The sequence below is a fragment of the Danaus plexippus genome, chromosome 25, assembly GCF_018135715.1.
Source record: "Danaus plexippus chromosome 25, MEX_DaPlex, whole genome shotgun sequence".
Taxonomy (NCBI): Eukaryota; Metazoa; Arthropoda; class Insecta; order Lepidoptera; family Nymphalidae; genus Danaus; species Danaus plexippus.
The window spans coordinates 2,721,199-2,745,485 of record NC_083553.1 but is presented as its reverse complement, the minus strand read 5'-3'; the positions used below and the strand labels follow the sequence as shown (position 1 = coordinate 2,745,485).

Sequence of the window (24,287 nt, the reverse complement as noted above, 5' to 3'; positions counted from 1 at the left end):
CCGGGTTCGATTTCATGGTACTGAAACTGCGATTAGAAGGTAGTTGGAAAAAGCCTACATATTTCCTTTACTCAACAAGCTAAATGAAATTAATATCTTACGCTTGTTTACCAACAGTTCGGATTGTCAGACTGAACACTGACAGTTTCGAGTTTTTCGTTCTAATGATATCTAAGACTTTCGCGAGTTTTCCTTGAAATAAAACTAATAATAATTTCGTATACACTACTCGTTTTTGACTGCACACTCCCGTCGTTTCGGTTACTTTGTAGCGGAAACTTCTTGAACGTTGTTACAACCATGAATTAAGGTTAGCCTGAGAAGGCCAAATAATGTTAAGGATTCTATAAGTACTTAATTATGTATGTACTTATATATTATCTGCCTACCTACCTACTATTACATAGGGGCCCCTTAAAGCTACACCTGAGTCGCAAGTCCCGGGTTGTTGAAGCTTCTCTCCCTTCAACCTGGACCCGGCACCCGCACGGTGAATCCATGGAATGAAGAGAGGAAGAGAGGTTTCCTCTTTCGTCTCTTATAGACGATCCATCAATAATATACAAATAGTCGTAATAATCTTGTATGGGATCCGGACGGTCGATATATCAAACGAACACAATAGACAGCACTACGCCATAATATATTACTTTATATTACGATAATTTTCCATCGCAACACCACATACGGAGAGTTAAAAGTTTCATTCACAATGATCTCATATTACAGTAAGCGTCAACGTAGGTTCATTTTCAAGGAATATAGATGGCGCTGACATTAATTACTATATAAATTTTCTAAATCAAGCTCATTTCGTTTCACTGATACCAATACCGAATTAAACACAGACGAAGTAGCGAGCAAAATTAGTATACACATACAAATAATTTTCGGCAGTGGATAGTAATTTGAAAATATTGGCGTGGGCGCTGGTTTTGGTGAGAGCTCTTTGGTAACTCGCTAAGTGTGCCACGACAAGTGATCCGAAATGCTTTACATATTAAATATATGACGAATTTCGTCACTACAATAACACCGTCTGTTTGTAATATATATGAATAAAATTAAATTATATATGTGTTCGTCTATCATTCCAGCAAAACCACTAAAATAGAACTTTATATGGCTTTACAATCAGCTTGTCCTCGTGCATGTATCGCATTAGATATTATATAATATTTTATTATACCTGATACCTGCGACTTTGTCTAGGTTTTTAATTAATAAATTTTCTTTCTCTCTCTCTCTCTCTGTCTCTCTCTCTTTAAATTTTATCCTCAATATATATATGAATGACAAATGATAATTATAATTTTTCACATGGCGTACTGGTTTTACACGCGGTTGGTGTGACACGGACCGGGTTCAACGAACTGTCGCAAAAAACTCATAATATAAGGAAAAACCTGTCTCGTACAGAGGAAACTGTCGTGTGGAGGTGAAATAATGTAAAATATACAATGCTTTTAATATATTACACAATTTAAATAACACTACTGAGACAAAACATACTAGAAATATATATATTCCGAAATACATACATATATATATACATATACATACATATATATAAAGTTATATATAAAGTTAAGTATATAAGCACAAATAAATATAAGTATGTAACGTAAGCAAAGTCGCCGGTGACGAGTATTATATATTTGTACTAATAGTAGCATTAATTATTAATATGAAATATATAGAATATTTCTATCTAGAAATTGATGTTAAAAAAGTAATATCGTTCATTAACCTTTTAGTTAGGTTAAGTTAAGTATTTGTCGGTTAAAATTTATATTAATTTAACTCATATAAAAGTTGAAGATATTATTTATTCCAATAATATAGTTCTGTTCAACGTTCATATACAGGAAAATTGTAAAAAAACATTATTTTAAAAAAGTTACATTTTTGACAAACACGTCAACGGTTTACGATGACCCACAACTAAAGGTTTAATGTGAACGAGTTAACGACATCATTCTTGTTATTTAAATTACTGGTTAACTCAGATTTATGTTAAAATTAACTGGAAAGTTGATAGTTGTTTTCGTGGCTACCGAGTCTTAACAGCTCAAAGTTATTTACATAGTCTTGCAGTTTTTTTTTTTTTAAATACTATGAATTATTAAAAAAACCTAGAAGCGGAATTAGTTAAATACTATTACAAAAACTGTGACACGACAAAAAATTTAATGACACGCGTGATTTTTAAAACAATGAAATATTTATTTATTTAATATTCCTATATAACATTGTGTTCAAATCTCATTGAGCAATCTTATGCCGCGCTAATCTGTGTTCACCATTACAATTGATATGACAGTCTTTAATGTCAAAGTGACGTTTGTCATGTCCGATTGTCACGAACTCGTGGCTCGATGTGTTAAGAATTATTTAATGAATTATATAAATAATAAGTTATTTAATTAGTTGCAATAAAATTATTCCTTTAAATGAAATATATAATTTCACTTGTACTGTTATTCGAAGATACGTTGAGTTTTTTTTTTCTTAGCGAGACTATTATCATACTATCTGGCCAGTGTGTTCATTTATGTGTAGGTGGACAGTTCATATATATTGATATATTAGATAAAGATTTCTTTTAATGTTATTTATATAACTAACTTAAAGTGTATTTCAAAGTAACAGGTTTGAAATATAACGAAAATAATATATATATATATATTATTAGTTAAAATATGCACTCTACAAAATGGCGGCTAACGACTTATTAAACATTATTTTTATTGATAAAATTAAATATATGTAGCGAGTCAACTTTTAAACTGCTTTCTAAATTATATTACCGAATATAAGGTGTACAAAAATTGCGCGTAGGCTGAAAGAAACTAGATGTGACATTAGAAATTGGTTTTGACATAAAATTTATTATCTGTTACATGATTTAAAAAAAAATGAAACTATATCCGTCATATACACTTTAAACCAAGTTTTAACTTAACTCCGAATAATGGATACATTGCGATTTGCTTTTAACTAATTATATATATCGTAATGTAAAAAATTAATAATATTTTTTATCAAACATACAATCGGATATCATTTATAATGAACGTCATTTCCGTTCTAATTCACCAATGGCGGGTCAGATCGTTATCAGTAACGGATCCTTATCACAACATCTGGCGGTTATGAAATATTTGACAATCACTGGTCGAATACGCGGATGTTATTGTATACGTATTCTATGAGAGCGTTTCTTTTAATCGTATACTTAATATTAAGTATCGGAGTTAAATTTTAAAAATTATCGAAAACATTTTAATGTTATATTGTTAAGATGCAACAAAAAAAATTTAATTACAAAATATGTACCTATTCTAAACATGAAACATTGATAAATTTAAAATCAATTTCAGTACTTTGAAAACACAGTTAAGCTAAAACAATATATATTTCTCAGACGGCTGTATCAAAGTGCGACCTTTGCCTCCTCCTATTACGGCTTCTGGTCTATTATCTGTATCTTAAGGCTTATCTAACTCAGGTCATTACCAAGATTAGATGCTGGATAGTGTTATAACTTTAGATAAATAATATTTCATGTGTATTGTCATACATGACGCGGTCGTTTTATTACAATAATTAATAAAGGAGGATGGTTCGCAAGAAGTTTGTATATTTTTCGAAGAAAGTCATAAAAAAAATTAAATTTGAAAATAGAACCGGACTAGAAGGCATTTAAGGAGTCGGCGTTTCGTCGTATTTGTATATATTAAAAATATATACAAATAAATGCGAACTTACTTTTTCCTCATTTCCGTTTTGGTTAGTGTCCTCGTGTTTGTCTTCAGTTTCATTAATTCCAACCAATGCGACGTCCATTTGTCCGTCAATCTTATAATCCATTACGACATGATCCGGGTGGCGTAGTTCCAATCTTATTGTTTTGCTGCTGTCTTTCTCTAAACTTATATTTATATTACGTTTGATGTCTTTGTCGTCTTTCATTTTTTATTTATTGATGTTTTTATTTTTTATTTTTGTAATTCTGCTCCGTCATATCATCGATGATTTTTGTAATGTAATTGGTCACATTGTATCGGACCTGAGGTTATCTCGTCCCATTGTCGATTTAACACAGCGTAAATCATCAGATATCATTATCTTACTATTTACAACTGACCTATCTCGACCCCCTATTGTTGTGTAAGGACCGTCAAAAATACCTTAGCCGCAGCTCAACACATTCTGGACGGCTTATTGTTGGGCAATCGTGAACTTTTACACGATTATCGGTACCATTATATTTAGTATAAGAATTCTATTTTCGAATCGATTTATGTCCGACACAGTCACGTTATAATAACTTTATTCAACTACAAAACAATCGAAGCTTGAAACTTTTTTGAATCAATCACTGACACTGGCACGATAGAAATAAAAAACACTTAAAAACTAATGTCAACTGTCATTAATAAAAATAAATAATCTGTCAAATAATCGTCCCAAATTCAAATCTCCCGCGCAGCACGTGAGCGCGCGTCGCTCGAGGCTATCACATGGAGTGGGCGCTTGGAGACTTACAGACTGTACACAGACGGGGATATGACGGTATATAGGAAATAAACAGATTAAGCATACAGGTTTATTGATATTATACATATTATATATACGTAAATAAATTTTATGTATATTTCCATTGAATACTTGAAGAGCATAACTATAGAAATAAAATATTTTCTTACTGTTTTTTCTTTGCGATAGGAAAATTTTATAAGTAATGATTCAATTTTTTGTCTGTCATTTATAACTTCGAATCTATAAGGAATTATGTACTAAGTACATTTAATATAATGTGTTCTTTATCTGTGTTTTTTAAATATACTGTACAAAGCACACGAAAAGCTTGCTATCAGCGTGCGCGAAACCCTTTCATATTAAAATTCAAGTTTGATTGAAGCCTGCGTGTGTGTGTGTAAGTGTGAACACAGAATATGATCATGTGTGTGTAAATTCATTTGGGACCTTGTAGACGCTCCCGTCGTTAGATTAATAATTTTAAGATAGTTTGGGATATAATGAAGTATTTTAATACGGACAACGTATGTTTGACGAGTTAACAAACTCGATTGACAAATGGCCGTTCTTAAAACATTCGCTAGAGAACTAACGTTACATAATATGTATCACTATATAGAAAAAATATTTATTCAAGTCATAATATTAAGGTGACCGTAATAAATAATAATTATTTCTTAGAATATTATTTATTGGAATTCTTTATCGTTCATGTTAAGAAATATTTTGCCAAGCATGAGAGTTATTGCGAAATATATATTTTTTTAATTTATGGCCGCCATGCGTGCGAATTGTGCTCTAAATATTCAGCCAATGTCAAAAAATTAAAAAGTCACAAAATGTAAAATTACTCAAAACATTTCTTATGAATTTTAATCTTGTGTATGTCTTGTTATCTTGTTTCTATTTCACGAACGTAGTTCTTTAAAGTACGTAGAGAAGACTTCAACGAAGCCAACATCGCGCGACCAAATGTTTTCTATTGTATATAATAAAATTGTTCTGTTCTTTCGTAACGAGTGGAAATCTTCAAAATATGACTCGTTTAACAATTCAATAGACTACAATATTATTATTTTTCGAGAGGATGAAAGCTAATATATTTAGAAAGTCTAGCAAACAAGGAACTGAACAACAGTGTGGGTGGAGGTCAGATATATTGACATGTCAATTCTTTAAAGGTCAACGAATTTTTAGGACTTTAGTTTACCTTAAGACACTTGACACCTACACTGACAAAATACTGACATACAAACTTGACACTAACAATTATAGTGGGCGTCAGAAATATATGTTTTATCAAGACATAAAAATGAAAGCTTTCAAAATAAGATTAAAATTCTAATTTATGATTTTTATATTCGGTACCCCATTTTGAACAACACACCGCCATCTATATTCGAAAAAAGACATTGCGTGAAACGCCACCAACTTATAACCAATATACAAAACGTGTCAAAGAGGGCGCTTCCGTAAATGGATTTAAATATGATAAAACGGAGTCTATATAATAATTTGGATATTTAATAAATTATAAACAATATATAATAATTTCAATTTTTGTAGTCACTTTATATTCAGGTAAGTATTAAATAAAACTAGTATGTTTGAGAGGCACAAATAGCGTCATCTAGCGGTGGGTAGTCGAACCTCAGTATACACGCTTCATATAAACTCACCCAGGTGGCATTACTGTCGTTAGACACAGTTTGAAAAGCAGGCACACAACGAAAGGTCATTTTCTTCAGAGTATTTTCTTATTTCGGTCATCAATTAGATTTCTTCTTGCAGCTTACCTGAAATAATAAAGTGGAGAATATTTATTTATTTATATGTACGTAGTGCAAACAAAAACAAAAATAAGAGTAAGATGAAAAGTGATAAATATTAAAATGTTTCTAACAATTTTAATTAAAATAAAAATTTACCAACGGATTGTTATTTTTGAAATAATATTCATAAAATTATAGTATAATTTTATAATACAAACGCATATTTTAAATATTACGAGAGAATATATTATATAATCTTTGATATAGATTATTAATGACAGATGGTCGTAGCTTTATACTGAGATGAGTAACAGATTATAATATATTATATATATCAAAATCTTCCTCCGAGACGTGCAATTAAGCTAAATAATAAATAATAGTTTTTAAGCGTCAAGTGTGATCTATAGATCGGTCGAGATGTTCTCTGAAGGCTCTATTGACGACTTAATTGCTACTTATTAGCAGCTGAGCGATGGACGTTCCCGGAATTTTTTTGAATTGACTATTATTAAACCAGTTTTTGGGGTCGACTGACAAGTGCTCTAAAAATTATCTGGAGTATTTTCTACTCTTCATTCTCTAACAAAATAAATTTCATTCATTATTAAGAGACATTCGATTATAACTTTATTCTTTTAATGTGTAAATTGAAATAAATTTAAATGCAATTTTTCTCCTTTTATCGCCAACAGATGGAGCTGCTACACAATTATTTATTGACAGTTATTTCAAAGACAAAAAAAAAACGACTCGAAGCACAGATAATGGTAAGATTTCTAGGCATTCCAGCCCGTGCCATGCCTCGGGCGGTCGCTGGCAAGGTTTACGGTTTTTGGAATTTAAACCTTATCACCTTGAGCCTCGACTCATTTTGAAATACGTAACAGTTTTGTTTTTCGGTTCCCGAGTGTTGTACGTTTCATTGTAGTTCATGATTAACGAGTTATTCGCCATATATTTTTTGTTGATTCTTTTTAATGAAAGTTACTGTTATAATACAATTTTTAAACACGTGTTCATTGATGTGTCCGTTAAAAACAATTATCTTTCTCGCGGACGAATGATTCATGTTAACGTATATCTATTTAATAAATTCCAAACTTAACTAACAAAATTCTTTAAAACGAGAATCTTAACAATTAATGTTAAAAACGGAAGTCAATGAGCGTTCTTTTTTAATTTAAAAAGGATATTCAACTTGTTCATAGATGTTAATATGACTTTTATTTTCATAGTTATAAAGTATGTTTTTGTTGGTACACACGTTGCGTATTAAAGTTGGTAGCTCTGTCCATTTCGACATTCCTTTCCCGCCCTCTTTTTCGTATTAAATTGCCAGCGATTTGTTTTTATTTTACAATGGTAATGACGTGCTTTGGTTTATGATAAAACAGTAACAAATTTTATAACTTCCATAATATGTTTCATGTTGAATACAAAAGAAATTTTCTCTACAATTATAAATATTGTTCTTCTAAACAATTATTTCTTTGTGCTATTCCAGAAACATAATAAATATTTAATGATAACAAGAAAATAATGAAATGTAAAAACGTTCTCAGATTCTTTTTCTAAAACTTCAAAGAAATGAGAAACATCTCACAAGATTATTATTGTTATAATTGAATTCGTTGTAACTTTCCATGTCTTTCTGTTAATTTAAGTTATTGTAATATTTCACAAACACAGTTTTTTTTTAATTTTTAAAACGAGAGATACATACATATTTTAATTCGTACGCTATTATAATATAGTATATCTTATCTGTGCCGAAGTGTCTAGTTTGACGTATATTGTCACTTCCCGCCATTATCGTATTTAATATTTTCTATCCCATTTTGTGCGTGCGTTTTCTAAATAGTATTAGATATTAGTATATTTTGTTTATGCTGTGTATTTTTAAGTCGTTTTTGCATAATGTAATGAAACAACGCTGTCTTTAATTAAAAAGGTGTCAATAAATGTCATGACTGGAAAATAAGTAAGTTTTACTTCACTCTTATTTTATTATAAACAATTAGATGTAATATATTTATATATTTGTGTATTTTATTATATTATTTTGTATTTAATAATACTCTCAAAGATATTAACGTTAAATTTCAACATGAAGGGATTGCTTTTAACCATCAAGACTCGGGCGTGGCTGTGTGATGGATGCCATGTTTGACAAGCGTTTTACGCGTGACAGGCGATTATTAACTTTATATCTATCAAAATAAGGTACATTCACAGCGTTAGGTTCTAGTTAAATGGAAAATAGAAAATATATTTTGCCTGAACTGTTGTTTAAAAACGATTTAGTTTTGAGTTTATCGATAAGCTTGAAGAGTTACTTAAATTTAATTAAAGGAATAACCACAGTTATATTTTTTTGTGTATTTCATTTGAAGGAATAATCTATTGGATCTCCGTTATTTTGTCAATAAACATTGTTTTGCTGCAAAATAAAACCTAACAAGCTACGAAAATTTAAATCTAACAGTTAAGTTGCTTTCATGTTACGCTTCTAAAGATTCTAAAAATGCAATAATAACACACAAATGTAAGTTAAAATTATAATACAATCAAACATTCATAAAAATACTTCGATAGCGTCCATTATAATTTGAAACCATCCAAAATTAAATTGGTTAACAAATATTTTCATTAAACCGCAGACATAAGCTACCGTATAATCGATGAAGTCGGGAATTTAAAACTAATTACGGAATACGTGAGTTCACCGCGTTACGGCGAGGCGGGACGGCTCGTGCGCCGCTCACGACCGACGCCGCACTGACCACAGAACACAGAACATTGATTTGGAACACTATATTTGAATTTACAATTATTGCACATTGACATACAGCCAATGTCATAAAAAGAGTCCTTATCTATAGTTAGGCATCACAAACAGTTTTGTTTAAATAAAAAATCGGGGCTGTTGATTTGTATTTTCTTTGCATTTATTGTGAAATAAATATGATTTCAGTTTAATGTAAGTGTAACGAATGAGTCAAGATCACACCGCTTTTAAACTATTAAAGGAGTTTAACAAAAACCAAATACATTCAAGAATTGTAGGGACTTAGTCTATTAACATAATTGATGGTTTTAAATCAAGAGGTGTCATGATTTCCGGTGCTTAGAAAAAAAAAACATTGAAAGAGTTTAAAAACGTCAATTTTGATATACGAGTGCGTAATAAGAGAATGATGCTTGGTATGTTTTTAATTAAAATTCTGTTGTTTATTATAAATTTCATATTTAAAAATCTGATATATTTAAAAAATAAAATATTCAATGTATCACTGATGATTAATATAGAAAACTATGAATTATGTTATAATGAAAATGGGCTCGTTAGGTAAATCTCGATTCCGAATAAATTCATTCACGAAATGCGAATTAAAGAACGTGTTCGAAATTTGAAACATTTAAATTGCAGGCCGGCGCTACCGTGCGGCCATACGATACATTTACAAATAACATCCCGTCTTATTATTATCAACGATTTGCTCGTTCTGTGTTGGCGAACACAAAAATTTTCTATCCTAATTCGTGAGAGCTGAAATTTTATGCGTGAGAAGATTTTTGGTAGAGTTTAGGGCAATCGTAAATATAGGATAAATGTAGGATTAGTGCCAATTTACTTAATACCTACTTCTGACGTTTCCCCGAATATCATAGTCGCGGTTCACGGTCCAGGATTTGAACTTATATATAATTATGCTCAATTAAATTTATTAATATTTCCAATGTGAAAAATATGTTGTATCTTAAGAAAAATGTCATTAAATGAGAGGGAGCGGAAAGTAAATTAAATTGAGATGATTTTAAACCTTTACGGATGCTCGAACCCGCTGCGAGGTCGCGCTTTAAAAAAAAAAAAAAACAACGTCAACGAAACTGTCAGTGAGAGACCGGGGATGAAAAATGTTGCCAACATAAAAAAAAGCAGCCATTCATTCATAACGCTGGCCAGTAACATTTAGAAATTAGTTTATTTTAATTAGTTGGTGAGTGCATTGTTATATTAATTATTGTTAGGTTGTCAGACATGACAATATATTTTATTGTCTACCGCGTGATTTATTTACTAGTTACTGAGTTATTTGAATTTTAATTTATATATATATTTTTAATGGGGTCCGGTTGAATGCTGTTCTAATTAGGAAAACAACCTGATGGGATACAAATGAATAATGTTAGATATAAATTCCGTTTATGGTTTAGTGAGGATACAATGGACTCGCCTGTAACAAATTGCTTTTATAAACATACGATGTGAAAAATGGCGGCTGTCATTAAGTAATACAAACATGTTATGTAAAGAGTCTATTCTGTTATAATATGGAACATTTGATTTGAGCACAGATAATAAAAAGCTGTGTGTAAAAATATACAGATTATAAAATACTACCTGCTGTTGTAGTTTAAAAAAAAAACATGTAGAGCAAACATAAAAAAGGATGAATCACAAACGAGCTAGATTTCATTAAAAAAAATTATAAATAATTTATTATTCGTTCATAGATAATAATTATTAATATTTTGTATTTGCTTATTCTAAAACAATTCCATTGCTTCAAAATGTTTAAGACATATTTTCCTTAATAAGTCTGTTATAGATAAAACGGCCGCAATGACGTCTATATAAAATAGACATTTTTTTTTTTATAAAAACATGTACTTTTCAAATTGCCCGATTTAAATTAATTCTTTTTTTTTATTCAATCACCTCATTACAATACACTAGTAATGTTTTCTATGAACAACTCGCAGTAATTTAATATTAAATGCAATTTTAAATTGATATTCATAATGTGTTTAAATTTAATCGCATCCCGAATGAGTTCATTATGAGTGGACGTTGGTCGCTGGGCGTGGCGGTCGACTTGTCATACGATGTTTTATAACAAAGGCAACATTTATAATAAGAAACGGATATTAATAATTTATTTTGTTATAAACGAGATTTTTTTTTTTTTTAATTATCATCAAAACAATCCTGAATTTAATTCCAATATTGCATTTCAAAATGACATTAACTCACCGCCGCGCTGGCAGCGCTCCCGTTCTAAATTCAAAAATTTCGAAATTAATGGCCGATTTGACAGCAGCATTATTGTGCCGGCTAATTTTAATCTTATCAAGCGATGACAGCGGCTTAATGGGATAGCCGGTTGTTTTAAAGTAATCCCCAGCCGTTTCATTTGGTATCGGAGATTTTTATTTAATGTTCGGGACAGGTGCTATTGTGACTGGCTGCGGTATTATATTTAAAATTGACTTAAATAAAACCTCCTTTAATAATAATTGTATATCAACAAAAGAGGTTTTGTGTTTTAGCTTTTATGAATTATATAATTCTGTTGAGGAAGCTTTGAGATAAGAAACGGTTTGCGTTATAGAGCTATCTGTCAGGTTAACTATTTATTTTGAAAATCATAGACAAGATGACGTCATACCAACTATTTAAAAAAATTTAATGACGTAATACACATTTATAAGGCTTCGATTCTAGTACGAATAAAATTACTTAGTTCTGCTTCCAGTAGTACTGTACCGTGTGAAGACGATGTTATTTGATTAAAATATTATAGGATTTTTTTTTTATAATTAACGGTTTTTTTAACTATATTATTTTAAGTCATTGGTTTAGTTTTGTCGAATTGTAACTTAAATAGTACTTACGACTCAATTGCGATGTTATGTTAATTAATATATCTAAAGTATATCGTATAGATTAACGTTAAAACTGTAAGTGTAGAGTTAATGATTCGAACTCTGTAACACGTGCAAGTGTTTTATTTCTTATAACATAATAATAGTATTAGTATTGTTTTTGCGCAATAGTAAACGTATCAGTCTTATTTTACCGTCTCCCGAGGATTAATGTCGACGGAAACGGAACTAAACGGATCTTTTTTTATTATGGTTGTCTTAGATTTCCATAAAAGTGTTCTCGTCTCTATTGTTATTAAAATTATTGTTATATTAAATTAATATTTAAATAACTTTACTATTCAAACGATGTCACTCATAGATAATAATATTTTTATATGAATAAAAATACGTGAGTATTAAAATATATAGCGAATAATATATTTATTATTTAAAAATAATATTGTTATGGAATGTATTAGTTGAAACATTTTTTTTTCATGAAACCGGATGTTTCACGGATAAATTCCGTCGGCGTCTAAATTTCAGACGATCTAATAACAATTTTTTTACCTACACATATAATGTATAGATATTATTAAATATTATGATCACTTTAAATATATATACATATTCATATATAATATATGTTTGTCTGTCAAAGAAATTTATATACATTTAAATATATATATATATATTAAAATCCTGAGGAACAATTGATTTGGAATTTAGATAAACATTTTAATTCTGTAATTCTATTTTCGAACCTTCCTTTTTATATTTCTTAAGGTTTTTAATAACGATTTTTAAATATCGAATTGATTTTTTTTTATTAATACAATAATATAAGATATTATTTAAATAAATGAAATAAAAATTTAATTTCATGTATTCATATTAAATCGTGATTGAAAATAAGGACGTTATATAAAACAATTATATATCATATTTTAAATTCCATACAGGATATATAAAAGTAACATTGGCTGTATAAAAAAGGTATTTTTTATCTGTATTTTTTTTTCTTCCATCTAAAGTTTTGTCTCAAGTGTAATCTGTTGGAGCAATAATTATGAACATCAAAGCAGGACGAGGGTCCGTAATTATACAGCCGACGTCTTAAAATAACTCGTACTTTACTCTGTGGATGTTTTCTTTTACGGAATGCTTTTATTTAGTTTATTAACACATACAAATAAATCTTATAAATATGATACATTCTAATTCTATTACCGATGTTATTTAATGATATAAATATTTAAGGATATATTCAAATTTATTGGTAGACATTATTTTAATTAATCTATAAGTATAGGTATGTTATAATATGAAAGACTATGTTGTAACGTTTCCTTGTATCATATATGTATGTATGTATATTCCACAATATAATGTCTCATACCTCACGATGGCACTGCATGTAAACGTTCATGGTACAATAAGGCAGACATATCACAGTTACACAGACGTTATATATACTGTATATCGTATTACTGATATAGATAAAAAAAAACGCCCGCGGCGGTTAGCAGACACCGGCGGTAACGACCATCCCGCGGGCTTATCGGAAAACGACTGCAGGCTAAAAGGCTTTAGCTGGGGGCGAAGGCTGCGCGCTCCGCCCCGGGCGAACCCCATTGGATCCCCGGCCTGATGCCGTGACACCAGCCCGCACTATTGGCGGATGTACACCGGGGGCTAGCGACAATATTGTGACGTTTTTTTTAACGTCGCGTTTATCAGACGCGATTAATTGTTGCAGCTATTGTGGGGTTAAGTGTACAGTGAACGTTCGTAATGTGATTCGATATGATGTTGGTATTGGAGACGTGGAACGTCTGTGACGCTTTGAATGTGATGGTTTTGGATATATACGAGGGTAGTTTGAGATGTACCTGAGGCTGTATGAGACAGACTGTCGCCTGCTGGCTAGAGAAAACTGTATCGTGTTAAGTTACTTCAAGGAATGGCTATTATAAAAAATGATTATTACGTCGGTATTATATTTAATAGTTCATCACTTATGTTTTGTTTCTGTGGATGATAATAAGAAATGTATTTTATATTAGTTCTTAAAATTTTAAAAAGTTTCAGATATTTTTTAATTTCTGTAACATAGACGTACATAGCTTACTTATTAAGCGAAATACTTATTACGTTTTTGATTTAATTAGCTAGATAATGTATCTTAGATACAGATCAGAACAGTCCTTTCGTCTGTGTGTTCTTAAATCAATGAAGTAAAGTCACGTGTTCGTGTGGTGCGAACTCTTTACTAAGGAGCACTTAAATGTTTACTAACCATAGGCTTTATATCTGACAACCGTTGCCTTACAAACCTCAATTCGAAAAAAAAATAATATCAGAACGAATGACAGCTGTCAAACCTTTGTGTGGTCTGCAAGCGGTGCCAAAACTGAAAAAGTATTTGTGAAATAATTCCCTCGGAAACTTCTATTCGCCGGAGGTGATGAACATTTGGCCGACGTGGTTTCATTTTCGTTTATTAATTCGAAAGTTTTTCATTGTGTTATGATTGCTGTCATTATGTTCACCCGAAAATTAATTATTAACTTGAATGCGGTAATTTGGACACCTTTCTACTCGTATACCGACAGAAATTTCGAAATGTTTTCTCACTCGAACATTAGGTGTGGGTAAATTTTAAATCTTTACGATTCACGTGATTTAAAAATATATACGATTTTTTTTTGCGTTGTCTAGTGAAACACACCGTAAAATTAATAATAATAAATCCGTAAAAAGAAAAAAAAGGTAAGCAAAGCAAATCGCGAGACATTCGATAAGTCATTCTAGCGGCTTTAAAACATTAAGTAGTCATTAGTTAATACAGTGATATATCAAAACTAACCGAAACGTCGGCCAATCATAAATTTAAAGTTTTTTTTTTTCTATAGTTTTGACCGCACCGAATTTGTCACGGTGCGATACAAATAACGGTTCCGTTCATAATATTGTTATGTTGGCAACACTGGATTAAATTTGATAAGTAGTTTTGTTTTTTAATGTTTTTAATTATCTAAGACATTTTGCGATACATCCAAATCCTATATGTATGTTGCATAGAAAGGATGAAAATTATATATATATTTTTTTAACAAATATGTATATACATTACAATTAAAACTGAACTATTATTTAACACATGAATTAAGTATGATAAAATAATATTCAGTCAAAATGATTATTATAAAAATTTATATGTTTAAATATTTATTATGATAGATAATATTTATGTTACGTATTATTATAATACAATAAGTACCTAAAATGACATGATATAGTGTTGTACTGAAAATTTAAGTTGTTATTGGTAAAAAACGTCTTACATTCATGAAACTTTTTCAATTGGGCAAACTCTACTGTGACGTCATTTATTTCTTAATGACATTCTACAAAAGAGGATAGAAAAAAAAAGTTTGTATACCAAAAACTCGAAGCACGATAATAATATAACTATCAAGCACGTAATTGTGACGGACAAATGCCTGGAATACCTACGAAATTACATAGGATTATATATACTTTGTGTACAATTTACTGGTTTTTATGGAGAAAATTTTCATAGTGTGATACTTCTCTTTTTTCGTCACATTCCTGTGATTTGTAACTTCATCAAGTGGACCGGTAATGGCTGCATAATAGATGCTTTGTTTACTTTATCTTTAATGATAGAATTCAATTGTTATTTCGAATATGGAAGGTCTTCTAAATGTACTTACTTATTTATTTAGAAAAACAATATTCTGTAATTTTTGAATATGGAACGTCGTTCTAAATCTACTTTCAGTATTAGAAGAGCGATTGATATTCTGTCATTTTTGAATATGGAACGTCTCTAAATAAAGTATTAAGAGAAACAGATTATAAGTAATTTAATATTTATAACACATAAACCTGAATAGTTTTTATATTTGGGTTCATTTTTAAATTTATTAATTTAATTGGTTGTTTTTATCTTAAGTTTTTCGTTTCAAAGCAGGTTTTAATTTAGTTTTAACATTTATTGTTCGGATGATTCGAGACTTATTATTTCAAAGTTTAAATTTTCACGTATAATATAAATCAGAGAAAAGCCTATTGCTAACGTTCGTCGATAGTATTATTTATTATTGATTTTGGAGGAAACAGTAATATTAGTGATCAAAAATTGTCTAATATTTATTTAAGTATCTTAGAATATGTATCAATTATAAGATTTGAAAGCACAACGATACCTCGCTCATGATTCAAATATATATCTATATATTAATATTAAAACAAATATAGAACCTTCTTTAAAACAGAACATGTATATATTTAAAAAAAACAAACTGTGAGAAACAAGGTTGCAATTAAACGTCATAAAATACAAAATAACCGTTTTTAGCTTAGAGTTTAGTTTGAAACATTACAATTACTGGCTAACGATCGGTCTCACCCGCCAATTATATACGAAATAAACAATAGATTATAAATATTAATATTGAAATGTTGGTATTATACAGTTCATTAAAAAAATATAGTTTAAATGTAGAGCAAGTAGGCTGTGTATTAGATAAAGTTATAAATAATTTATATTTAATAATATTTTCAATAAAGGATAAAATATAAAGCTTTCGCGTAAATATGTCTTTACATAATCCTTGTTTAATTTCCACATAAAATACAAATTTTGTAATTTTTTGTTTACGTCGAAAAATATAAAAATGAATTGCATCATTTATTTTTATCAATGGTGCCAAAAATAATAAAAGATATAATGTGATACGTATTCAAGTAACTTATAACGAGCTAAATCTAAACTAAACACCAACAGTTTCAAGTGTATACGTCAAAACTGTAAGTATAGTAGTGAGTTAAATCAAACTCGTACTATGAAAAGGTGGATTCAAACATCGGTGATATATTATAATAAGTCGTATATATATAATAATCTGAATCAAACGAGTTTCTTTAAGAGCACACATCAAATCAATCACAATTTACTTTCCACGTAAACGTTAAATTACAGCTATTTACAAGAAATCCGGCACGAAACTGAATTATTATAATTTGATCCCGGACTCTTGTGGACTAATCTGATAAACGTTCGTCAAAAAAAAAAAAATATTTTTTTTTACTCTTATTTGTGATACAGTCACGACAGTATCCGTTTGGAAATCAAGGAAATTTAAATGAATAATGAATTTAAATTCACAGGACTCAGAAAGAAGTTTTGATAGAAATTAATGCTAATAATTATTATTACTATAATTGTATTATTTTACTAATTGTAAGATCATATTTATATATTTTCGCTATTAGAATACATACGGTACTTGCTGGCATTATACCATGATACAAGGTACTTTATACATCCTAAAAAGAAATCAATCTGTATATACACATATATATAGTTATATATTATCTGTATAACCTGGGTCAAACGTTTATACCATTAAGGACGGGACAATTTGGAGCGATCTCTAAGACAATATAATTTGACTGATTGATCGCCGCGACGGACACGCGATGTTCGAAATTCGAATTAAGGGATTTCGGTATTTCTTTTTTATTTAGAACTCTTGGATTTATCGTGTGATATATGTTGGTGGCCAGCATTATATGAAATTTTGTAAAAATAAAAATATACAAAACTTTTTGGTGTTTAGAAAAGATCAAATTCTTCTATCATAAGCATACCGACTAGGTTTAATAGATGTAGTTGTATATTTGGTTTTTGTATTCTCATTCATTTATTTTTAAACTAGAGTAGAAAAAATAATAATATAATAAATGAGATTATATATAATTTAAATTTTTTGTTATCCGTAATCGCAACATCCATAACGTACGTAATAATACATTTTAATATGCAAATGTGAACAGGTGCGGTCTGCAAGATGGCCTCTCAGAAATATTTAATTAATGTTAACTTAAAAAATTTGTATTTCTAACATTTTTATAATTAAATACCAACTGAAAAGCACAGTCTTATTATGTACGTCTGTATGGAATGGGTTGTTTTATATTAATATAGATATACCTTTATGTACCTAGTATTTACAAAATATATTTTGATATTTAATACTTACGCGAGTATTCATTTAAATAAAGCGATTTTTTTCGGATGTACCTACTACGCGTTGTATTTTACTATTCTAAACAACAGATCTCGTCCGCCCGTGATCACGGTTGCAATGTAACCGAAACGTCGAGAGTGTGTAGTTTTGAAATAACAAAAAAAAGCGTAGTAATCCGAAAATATTAGTTTTATTTGAAAATTTATTTTGTAAGAAAGCAAAAAAAAACATTAAATTCTATAAATTATATACACATACATAGTATATATATTTAAGTTATTGATATTGTTATTCTATAAATACCGTCATCTTAATAATAAATGTTTCTTCAATATCTACATAGGGTAGTTTTATTTCACTTGTCATATATATATTCATTCCTACTTTCCCTGACACCAAATGGTTTTGATATTGACATTAAATCGTATTTTTCGCGTCACTCGTCCCCAACATGTGATTGTGACACGGAAAGGGATTTTGGAATACGAATCTATTTTAATATCATCATATTGATGACGAATTATATAAAAAAATATAGTAGATACTCTCTTACAAGTATTAGATATAAAACAAAATTGATGTATAAGGCGCAATTTTGAACATAAACCTAATGTTCAGCGTGTTTTTTTCTATACGAGAGTCCTGAAGCAATTTCGATGAGACTCTCGTTCTTAATTGAAGTCAGTGTCAATGTTTTTAATATACAGAATATTCATTATTAGTTTTGGAGAAAATAAAAATTTATTGAAATAACAAAGACGACAACCAAACAGAATGATACCAATACGTACCTATCTAAATTTACCACTTGTCACGAACTAGAAAATCTTGGACGGTAATCACTTACCATTAATTGGTAACTGTTAGTTTGTAGTTCTGGAACAAAAAAAATTATTGAAACTTAACCTACAAAGCAAAAAGAATTTTATTACGTGTATGACATTTTACAACTAAATAGATTTAATGCATTATAATATCTGTATTAATTAATTATTTTCATATTATTTATAAAAATCTTTAATCGTCGTGAAAAACGGTGAAAAAGTGAATACATATAACTTTATTTATCAAATGTGTATAATTAAAGCCGTCTCAACTCCGACTCATTACAACCGTTAATGGCCGACATTCAATATAAACGACAACTTACTGTCGTTAAGAGATGGTCACAGTCCGCCCACGACACACTCACACTTGTAATAATAATAAAAAAAGAGGTTGTACGAAAAAAGAATGCATATGTTTTTATAAGATATCCGTTCCAAATTTGAATGTGCAATGATATCTAACTCAAAAAGGAGGTTAGCTAAAGAAGGATTTATATCATTTTACTACTTACTAGATTTCCGTTGTAAATCTAATACAAATAATAAAAGATGTGTATTACAGGGAAGAGTCTTATTTTTGTTTGTTCGAAGTTTAAATTTGACATTAACTTAAAGTGTATCAAAAGACTAGATAATAAAACGATTTGTACGCCATTGGTGTATGTGATTATGTTATTTGATGATACAGGTGGCGTGGCGCGTGCGTCATGATTGGCAGGAAATAGATATTCATCATGCCAAGGATTCCACTTTAAGAAAATATTGAAAAGATTCTTGCGTTGAGAAAAACGAATTTGAAGTTTTATTTACTGTACAAAAAAGACGCTGCGCTGTCAAATGTATTGGTTATATCATTAAAGCAAATAATATTTATTTGACTGTTATATTATACAAACTAACATATTTAACAAATGTCTGTTACAAATAACATTAATTAATGTTATACCAGCGCAAAACCGATAACAATGGTTTATTTTTTTATCAATTACCTATATCATATTAACATATATTCTCAGGTCCTTCATAGGGCGCAGCACTCGAACCGTCACGCGCCATCCATTAGGCGGTAAAAAGATCGGTCACGTGACCACTCGATGACGCCATTTTATTAATACTGACAGCAGTACATTAGCTTGTTAGCGAAAATTATAATTAATAAACATATCGGGTTACGAGCGGATTTATAACTATGGACTTATATACTGTAATAAAAGTGCTTGTTACGTTTGTAAGTGAGAAACGAGAACAAACACGAGGATTATATAGCGTTGAAGGTATGGAATGTTTACGAAGTTTATGTTTTTTTATGCACACAAGTCAACGAATGATTTAGATTTAAGGTTGCCGCGTAACCTTAATATGTTATAAATATTATAACGATTAATTTATATCGTAATTAATAAAGTAACCAAAAACAATGGCGTCGCAGCCGGAGTAGCCGACGAGTGGCGAACGTCCCGCGGCGCGCGCCGGGCGTCTATTAGTTTATTGATTCTTTGATTGATGGCGGACTTATTGCAATTAGAAGTTAGGACGTGTACACGACACGTTCCTCTCATTACAAAACCGAACGACGGAAAACAGACGCGTTATATTTTAACTTTACACATGTCTTAACAATTCAGTTATAATTTTATTTCAAAGAACGCTAAGGTTAATGTATGTAAATCAGTGCGAAAAAAACAGCATATGACATTAAACGATAGAGTAATAGATCTTTTGGAGTCCATCATTAGTTGTATTAGATCTGTGGCCGATATGGGGTCTGGTAAAAAGCGCAGGGTTCCGTAATTATAGGTCCGTAATTTAGGGGTCCTCGGTAAGGGTCGCTTTGATTCTTTCGCCATATCTTGATGGCGATAAATGTGATCTTGATTATTTTATTATTATTATATATTCATTATTAAGTACTATTGAGGCTTTTTACTAAGTATACACAGTATTTCATGTCCCATAAAGACAAACTATTTTCTTAATATAAGATTCCTTAAATATATAAAGGTGTGTTTAATCTGGAAGAAAAGCATGTCGATGTGCAAACAATATGAAATAATTTAAATATATTTTATAAAAGTTTAATTTTTAAGTAGAAGAAGCCAGTGTCTTCCTACTGACGGAACATCCGAGTAACTTAGCTACTAACAAAATTATTTAAATTAATTACATACATCAATAGACAAAAGTAATACTAAATACGGCAAAGCCTGAAAACTAACAATATCTTATAATATCAGTTGTTGAACTACAGCCGTACATAAAAACTTATTTATCATAGCAAGCTGGCTGGAAGGAGGTCGTGTTGCTTTTATAAAAAAAAAAAATAATAAAAAAAGAGGTCTTTCAAGAGTGCGGTCGGTGAAATTGTCTATGGGCAGGGCTGGGTCATTTATCGTGACGGCCCGAGGCACACTGCGTTCTGCCACTCCAGCTATTGGACTATTACCTCGCTTTGTGTAAAGTATACCTTTGTTTTATCTTGTATCTTTAAATTGGTCTAGTACTATGTATAATATAACTCAGATTGTATGTTAAGTTATGTTTCGCAATGTATTGACAGATTGAATTGTTTAAGAATTGAACGTACCTAACGTTTACTACGTCCGTGTTACCAACATAATGAACGTAAAATATATTATTTTAATCATATACAATAATATTTTTTATGTTATAAGTAACTGATATAAAGAATGTCCCCAACACCTGGTATTCAATAAAGGTTTAAAAACAAAAGCGGTGCGTAGAAAGGCGGTCGTGATGGCTGCGGGCTCTGCGATCTGCCACTTCGGTAACTGAGCTACAGGCCATAGACAATACATACAGATGCGACAGACGATACATAAAAAATATCTATGGTTATTATAAACAAAGAGTTATGTCGTTGAAATTAAATCATTATTAACAAAAAAACAATAAAATAGAATATTTGTTATTTTTATACTAAAAGAAAATTATTTTTTATATAAGAAAGATTAAAATTACGCTTTTCTAGTAGACAATATATGGTGATTTTAATTTAAATTTATTATATTTAATCTTTGACAGATTCTTCCATTGTCGAAGTAACTAGTAATTTTAAACCAACGCATCTCTTCAGACGGACATAAGAGTCAATATTGTTGGTTAAATATATTTTACATAGCATTAATAAATTGTAGTGCTTGTAGGCGTGATTTCAATGGCAGGTGTATGGTTTTCATTGTAGGATACCTACGCAATGTTACTATATGCAATTTATAAGATACAAGGATTATATTACTTTTTTTTTATATAGCAACACTTGAAAATTAAAAAAAAATTGTATATAACAATGAACTATCAAGTAGTTCTGCATTTAAAAGAGTAAGCATCAATTGGTAACAAAACGTTTAATTTATTCACCCTTTAGAAAATAATACAAACATTATTTAAACACACTGCGATAAAGAACTCATTTACACGGCGTATTAGTCGTGAAATGAATCGTAAAAAAAGTTATCATTATATAATCAGCGTATGCTATTTTCAACCTTATTTCAAACACATAAGGTTTATATAAAACGCAAACTGTTTTATAGTTTTAATTCAAACGCTTATGTAAATTTGATCTTTATCTGCACGTTATAAGGTTCATTATAATTTTGGGGTCGTGTAAGTAATGCTAGGCAATTTGAACAAATGTCACTCGTCAATTGAACTGTCAGATTTTGGAGGGAAACTTGTATTAACAGCTAATCTGTGGTACAAATGACGTATTATGGTCGTTTCAAATTGCTTTCACGTTTTATTCCATGATATATTATTTGTAAATGGCATGTAATATTGTATTTCAATCAAATCTAAGTTCGATGTTAATAGTTTTTGTTTTACATGCATACAATCAAGAAGGTATTACTAAAGAGGCTTTATATCTGAAAGTTTAAATAGACATAACTAATTTGCTGAAACAGCGGCGCACTTAATTTTTAATTTAAATGACTCTATCCCGCCGAGGGTCCGAATTCATTTCGCGCCCAATTTGAGGTCGATTAAAAACAAATTTCTATCAGAATGCATTCGTGTTTTAATAGGGCTGGCGTTATTTATGGTGACGTTGGTTATCGATAAAAAGCTTCCATGATTTACCGACCGCGTATCGACCAGGTTTTAATAAATTATTCTTTTTATGTAACAAAAGCATTAGCTCTCGACTGTTACATATATAATATGTTTACCTGTAAATTAACTTGATGTTATAAATATTTAAAAAAAAAATTTTTTTTTATTTACTTTTTTATGACATCGCCGTAATTAATTTATTAATTAATGTCTTAAGTTTTTATTAATAAAAGTTATATACATTTATAATAAGTTAAAAATAAACTGAGAGTTAAGAACTAACAGGTTAGCTTTGTTAAGACACTACGTTTTCTTTTTATTATTACTCATAAGTAGGTATTTATGTAATTCAAAAATTTTCAAACACTCCCACTTAACACTCACATATAAATTTAAAATGGTAATCGTTTTAAAAATTATAATGGATTGCTAATAAAATGAAACCTATAAATTTATACGTATAATTGATTTTTACGTATCTTATGTTTATTTTCATATAGATTTTAATTATTAAAAAGAAAAGCGTATTTAATATGATCTCATCAAATCTCTCACAAAACGACACATATTTACACTACCTAATATAAACTTTATGAAACCTCTTTCGTGTCTTATCTATTATCATCGACTCTATCGATATCAAGGCCATCACTAGTCCGCGTCGTCGACATATTGCCGTTACACTCTATTTGTTACCCCTTTACAAACGAGATGAGTCTCTTTAGATCTTACGGCCCTTTGTGCAGCCTCCGTACTTGTGATCTCCACAGTTTTGGAACTTTCGGTTCGGGGATATTATTGAAATATTAAAAATAATAATTCTTACATAAAACGCCATTCAAATGTAAATTAACTGTTCAATAATGTTTATTAATTATTTAGATTTGCTTTAAAACATTACAACGGATTTTTTTTTACTGTGAACGATACTATTTAGATATTGAACTTTTCTTATAAAAAATAACTGTTATAATGTTATAATAAAATAATGTTTAATGTGAAACAGTGTGAGCTATGTAGGTATGGCAAATATATTCGTATAAATGATGCTGTGATATAAATAGTGGCAACACCTTGACAGCTGAGCTACGAGAACGGATTATATCGCTTGACTCATTTACGAAATTGTAATGATATGACGAACATATATATGAGGTTTATTAAGAAAACTAATTATATGAATATTATTTAATGTATTTGTTTATAAATATATTTTTTTCAGGCAGACATTTTTATTGGCGATTTCGTTGGTGACAAACATTTAGCTAACTCACATTCACATATCAATATCCACTATCTTATATATAGAATTCTTATATCCGAGTGTCGTAATACCAAGTAAAGAGCTGTAC

The 24,287-nt window shown here is 29.8% G+C and overlaps 1 protein-coding gene across 3 annotated transcripts in view; it reads right to left on the bottom strand.

The window, feature by feature from the left end:
* Window positions 1–13,520, bottom strand: part of LOC116775247 (transcription factor AP-2-epsilon) — a 33,518-nt gene extending 19,998 nt beyond the window's left edge. For 2 of the 3 annotated variants that reach the window (XM_032668101.2, XM_032668103.2), the window contains exon 1: window positions 3,772–4,444. In XM_032668101.2, coding sequence (XP_032523992.1) covers window positions 3,772–3,975 — 204 coding nt within the window. In that variant the 5' untranslated portion in view covers window positions 3,976–4,444. Of the gene's footprint in view, window positions 1–3,771; window positions 4,445–6,224; window positions 6,342–13,371 lie in introns of those variants that run through there. The other variant, XM_032668104.2, reaches the window with a different exon arrangement.
* Window positions 13,521–24,287: the final 10,767 nt, after the last annotated feature.